Consider the following 5,625-nt stretch of genomic DNA (forward strand, 5'->3'; position numbering starts at 1 on the left):
GGCGGCGGCACGGCGGTGGGTGGCGGTTGAGGCGGTTGCGGGCGGTGAGGCGGTTGCGGGAGCGCTGCCGGTCAGGGGCGGCGGCAGCACGGCGGTGGGTGGCGGTTGAGGGGACTGCGGGCGGTGAGGCGGTTGCAGGAGCGCTGCCGGTCGGGGGCGGCGGCAGCACGGCAGTGGGTGGCGGTTTGAGAGGAGTGCGGGAGGCGAGGTGGTTGCAGGAGCGCTGCCGGCCGTGGGCAGTGGAAGCAAGCGGTTCGGCCGGCGGTGGTGGGTGAGGTTCAGATCTAGGTCATGAGGAGGAAGACGATGGACAGTGTTTTTAGAGATAGAAGAAGAAGATCCGGTGGTTGCTTTTCCATCCAACGGCTGGGAACAAATCGATTGACTCAGATTCTAAATTTAGTCGACTGTCCCGAGTCATTCCCCTTCACTAATCTATCATGAATTTCCGCTAACCAAACAAGGTAATATAATGGTATATTAAATTCTCAAAAATAATACCCATTCGATGTCAAACAGAGGACTGAGACTAAAATGTCACATCTCATGTCTATCTCACCATAACTCCCTCCTCTTAACTCATACTACACATGCAATGTGGTTATTATACAAAATCTCATGGGTAGATTTGGTGTTCATTGATTATTTGCAGGATCTGGGTCAGGCGGTCAAGGAAAACCGGGAGAAGACTTCACAAGGTCAAATTTCATCTCAGGTAGTAGTGTATTATAATATCATAATTGTAGTTAAAAAGGTGTCCAAAGACCAAAGTCAACATACCATAGTTTTGCGAGTTTTGCTTCGGTACACCCCCTTAGAAGTTTGCATGAATGTTAAAGTTACTTAAAAAGCCATCGTCATATCAGCCCGTGGATCAAACGTATTGAATAGATTGATTTGGAGACAAAAGACTATACTCTCTCCGTTAGAATATAAGGTGCATCATTTTTGTGCAAGTCAAATTTATGTATGTTTGACCAAGGTTATAAAATAAGTCTACATGACAAAATAAGTAAAATATGAAAAAAAAAATCATGCTGGATTTAATGATACATTTGGTATTGTAGATATTGATGTTTTTTCTAAAAACTTGGTCAAAGTTGCACATGATTGACTTTTGAAAAAACTAATACACCTTATATTTTGGAACCAAGGAAGTATTATGTTTTTTTATTGAAGGGGTACCTTCTAAAAATCCGTAAACTTGCATCTTTTGCCTTTCCTTTATTGTTGTTGCTTGTCTGAGGGGATTGTCTAATAGTTCTATTTTTTCCCCAAAAAGGAAAAAAGTTAGTTCTATTCTAAACTCTTTTCGTGTACCAATTTTATCCAACGTGGCACACGCTCCCTCTATCTCTCACCCCAGCACTACATCTATACAGCTATCATTTCACCTATGTTTGTTCTCCAGGATACGAACTTTCTGAACCATGCTCAAAGAGGTAGTTTTGCAGACGAAGATATAAAAATTCTTCTTAAATGTGCAAGGCAGTTGAATCCGATGGTAAGCCATATATGTTATTTTTGCATATACAGTATAATTCCGTACTGGAGTTCCTTACAATCGCAGGGCAACACAACTATTCATATTACGCTAGAATCCAAACCTTTGTGAAATTTGATTGTCTATGACTATAATTGTGATACTGATATCTAGTGTGTTTGATTTTGACATCTTCCACTTCTATCTTCTGCCGGATAACAAGCTTGATTATGTTGATACTTCGTGCTGTTCTCGTAATCTTATCTGTGGAGAGAGCTATTACCGTGTGGTAAGCTAGACTTGTGCCACCTTTTCACACATTGCTATATTTTTTTCCCTCTTACGTAATAAATCAAGTATGATGGATGTTTTTGTATTACTGGTTTGCCTGGCTCTCCTAGGGTGCCGCGTTAAGTAATCCTGAGGGGTGGACATGTTTCGTTAATTGCATTCTCCAGTGTGTGGTTCACACTGTTCCTCTGGTGTTGAAGCTTCAGAAAGATGATCACACAGATGCATGTCCCGGTAAGGAATTTAGTCTAGTTCACTTCTGTTCTTCAACTGTCTTCCTGTTGAGTATCTATTCTATCGACTGCCGTGTTTCAACTAAGATTTTAATATTTTGCTAGGTGCCTCTGGCAAATTCTGCTGTTACTGCTCCCTAAAATTCCATGCTGATGAAGTTATCAGTCTCTCTGGGGCTGTTCTTTACCCAAAGAAGTTTGTCGAACACCTGAAATGTAGGTGCTTATATTATCAGAAATTTCTTTTGTTGTAGTGCTCGTCTTGTTTAACTATGTTCTATGCATTTAAACCTTCAGTGTTTTAGCTGTCATATTCTCGTTATTAGAGAACTGCGACATTTGGAAGTACATCATTGCAATTATGCGCTGAACTCTGTTGTTCAAAAAACTGTTGCAGTATTTTCAGAAAATTTCCGGTGGGGAAGGCACCAAGACGCCCATGAATTCCTCCGCTGCTTGCTTGATAAATTAGATGAGGCCTCTGTCCCTCCCAGGTCCCCATCATCTGAGAGACCCTCTTCAATTGTCACACAGGTTTTTGGAGGACAGCTAAAAAGCCAGGTGTGCCTGTTGATCCTCACTACAACTTGATCAATATCATTCAGACTTACTCGTGATACTTAGTATTTTTATTTTTTTTTGCTTGTGCAGTTGCATTGCCCAGAGTGCAACTATTGCTCAGACAGATTGGAGCCTTTCCTTGACCTTAACTTGGAGGTCATCCCGATGGCCACTGTCATGGATGCACTAAAATCTTTTACCAAGATTGAGGTGTTTGAGAATTACGGTTGTGATGGGTGCAAATCTCGTGTGAACATGGAAAAACAATTAAAGGTGGAGCAGGCTCCAGAAGTTCTTGTAATCCAGCTCAAGCGGTTTCAAAATTTTGGAAGTCATATAACTAAGATTGAAGACTGCATGATGTATCAGGAAGAGCTGGACTTAAACCCATTCATGAGCTCCCCGGATAATGTGAGTTCATTTTCTTTTTTTTAATCAAATTCCGCATGCACCCAAATATATGGCTGATGCACACTATGTGGCTGCAGAAACCTCAGAAATATGATTTGTATGGAGTTGTACAACACGAGGGTGCTCCATCAAATGGTCACTATGTTTGTTATATCCGTTCGTCACGAACTAATTGGTTTCACTTCAATGATTCTAAGGTAATATGTTTACAGTTATTACTCCCTCCGATCCAAAATAAGTGCCGTGGTTTTAGTTCAAATTGTATCTCTCGTTCAGTTGCATGGTTCTAAACTTCTACAGTGCAGGTTATGAAAATCAATGATGTCATGGCTTTGGAGAGTGAAGCATACCTTCTATTCTATGCAAAGCAAGGTTCATCCCCGTGGTTCTCTACCTTACTTAAGAGAAAAAACAACGTTTCCGGTGACACTGAGGAGGGTGGTTACAGTAGCAGTAGCAGTGAAGATGACTATTATCCTGAAGGCCTGTCTTGGCATAGTAAGTGTGATATTTTTTTTATTAAAATAAAAAAATGAATTTACTATCTATGACAGCTGGTAGTGGTAACATGATATCTATTGACAGACACTTTTGTTATTATTTGTACTCGGTTTATATTTTTACCTGTACTGTTAGTCAGTCAGCCGTGAGATGTTTTTGTCCCGTTTGCAGATGATGGCGACAAAACCAGATCGGCGACGAAAGAAGAAACAGATCTGCAGCTTAGACAAATAATATCTATGCAAAAAGAGAAGTGCGGCGAGAGAGAGATTGAAGAAAAAGCGAAGGCAGAAGGAGACAGCAGCATCCAAACTACTTGTCCTGAAAGCTTGTCTTGGCGTAGTGAGTGTTATCCTTTTAAGTTTTAATGAAAAATCAAACTGAAAATTTCCTTGCACGAGTAGCGTACATCACATTGCTAGTGTCTGTAAGGTTCTATGTGCATCGTATGGGTCTCCTCTCCTAGGTTGTGTTGGTGGCTGGTGTTTTACATGGCGTATCTTCTTGTTTTATAGAGGAAGCTGATGTCAAGGGCTCTGATGATTCTCCAGCTGGACCATTGCTCGGACCAGCAGGCTCTCACTCTGACAACATTGCTAAGGGCAAGCGCACTTATAAGGCTATTGTTCAAGAGGAAACGACGCCAGACGAGCTTTTGCAGCATTTGAAAGAGATGGTGCCTAGCATATTTGCCAAAGCTTTGGAAGGCATGCATACGTCTCTTGCACTTTCAGAGGCTTTGAAGAGAGAGCATGTTGTGGAAATGCATAATGGTAAGTTAACTTTATGGATCGTTGCAGAATTTACTTGAAACTTAGCATGCGAGTTAAGTTTTTTTTCGAAAAGGGGGCTTACCCTAGCCTCTGCATCAGAACGATTCATACGGCCATAGTATGCGAGTTAAGTGGTAAGTATGCATTGTTATATTAATACACATAAGTGCATGCAGGTAGGTGGTGCTAGCTGCATGTTCACCTGTAGAAGAGTTGTGTAGAACTTCACTTTTGTTGTAGAGTTGGTTGTAAACATCGTGCTAGAGAATATCATCAAGATGGACTAGAGTAGGATCAGTGGTGTAGTTAGTAATCACGTCCAGGGCCGTCTCCAGAAATTCAGGGGCCCGGTGCGAAATGGGAAAGGGGCCCCAAAAATATACATAAAACATATTTTCACTTAATTATAAAGATTTCAATATGTGTTATTTTGTACAAAATATATCATATATTGTAATGCTAAAGAGTAAATGTAGTACTTTTTTTGCAGAAAAAAATAATCCAATCTAGGGTTCTACCAAACAATAAACTGACAGCATGTTCTACCAAAAACTATCATCCATCTAGTAATTGTTGAAACAAAAATCTTTATATTGGAAAGAAATATGCCAGTGTAGCAGGCGAGCACACGAACGATGAATTAGTACTAGAATTAGAAATTAGATTATGGGTACATACCTAATCGAGCAGTACTGCTGTACTACTAGGGAGTGCATTAGATACGACAGGAAAATATCAAAAGAGTCAGAAAGAGAGCGATTTGTATCAAAAAAATAACCCTAGCCAATTTTCCGTTCATCTATTTTGCTTCCGGCTTATGGCTTACGGCTTACCTTGAAAAATATTGGGGGATGCCAGTTGTGGCTACTGCAGTTGGAAGCAGGCGGCGACGGCTAGACGCCGCGGCCGCTATCTATCGGCGGCTATCTCCTCGTCGAAGCAGGCAGGCGGCGCCTCCCTGTTCTTTCTCACGAAGTTGCTCCGGAGCGATAGATCGCTCGTGAAGTGGTGGACACACGCACGCTCCGCTAACGAGTAGGCCCAGTAGTGTAACTAGCCTGCCTTGTTTTTCTAATTGGACCTTGGATCGGTGCTAGGCCGACTGGGCCCTGTTCGCTCGAATGGAACTGAATAGCGGCCTCACCGTAACGTGCGTCCTCTTCTCGCGCATCAGCCATGATCGAGCGAACCATCCGAAAAGCCACCCAGCCAGCGTATGAACCGGACGGTTTTGCAGTTTATTCCTTCGATCGGGGCCCCTACAATTTGGGGGCCCTGTGCCGTCGCACAGCTCGCACAGCCTTGTGGACGGGCCTGATCACGTCAGATCGACAATCTGCAAGGTAGGATGTATTGACACTGGGAGCCGTAC

At 42.4% G+C, this 5,625-nt stretch overlaps 1 protein-coding gene across 1 annotated transcript in view; it reads left to right on the plus strand.

Moving 5' to 3' along the window:
* Positions 1-5,625, plus strand: part of LOC123127467 (ubiquitin carboxyl-terminal hydrolase 19) — an 8,891-nt gene that overhangs the window by 1,521 nt on the left and 1,745 nt on the right. The window contains exons 2-12 of the mRNA XM_044547217.1: positions 653-715; positions 1,412-1,504; positions 1,707-1,772; positions 1,885-2,008; positions 2,113-2,223; positions 2,405-2,568; positions 2,659-2,979; positions 3,057-3,176; positions 3,285-3,477; positions 3,652-3,822; positions 3,996-4,253. Of these exons, the coding sequence (XP_044403152.1) occupies positions 653-715; positions 1,412-1,504; positions 1,707-1,772; positions 1,885-2,008; positions 2,113-2,223; positions 2,405-2,568; positions 2,659-2,979; positions 3,057-3,176; positions 3,285-3,477; positions 3,652-3,822; positions 3,996-4,253 (1,684 nt within the window). The remainder of the gene's footprint in view (positions 1-652; positions 716-1,411; positions 1,505-1,706; positions 1,773-1,884; positions 2,009-2,112; positions 2,224-2,404; positions 2,569-2,658; positions 2,980-3,056; positions 3,177-3,284; positions 3,478-3,651; positions 3,823-3,995; positions 4,254-5,625) is intronic.

The sequence above is a fragment of the Triticum aestivum genome, chromosome 1A, assembly GCF_018294505.1.
Source record: "Triticum aestivum cultivar Chinese Spring chromosome 1A, IWGSC CS RefSeq v2.1, whole genome shotgun sequence".
Classification (NCBI taxonomy): domain Eukaryota; kingdom Viridiplantae; phylum Streptophyta; class Magnoliopsida; order Poales; family Poaceae; genus Triticum; species Triticum aestivum.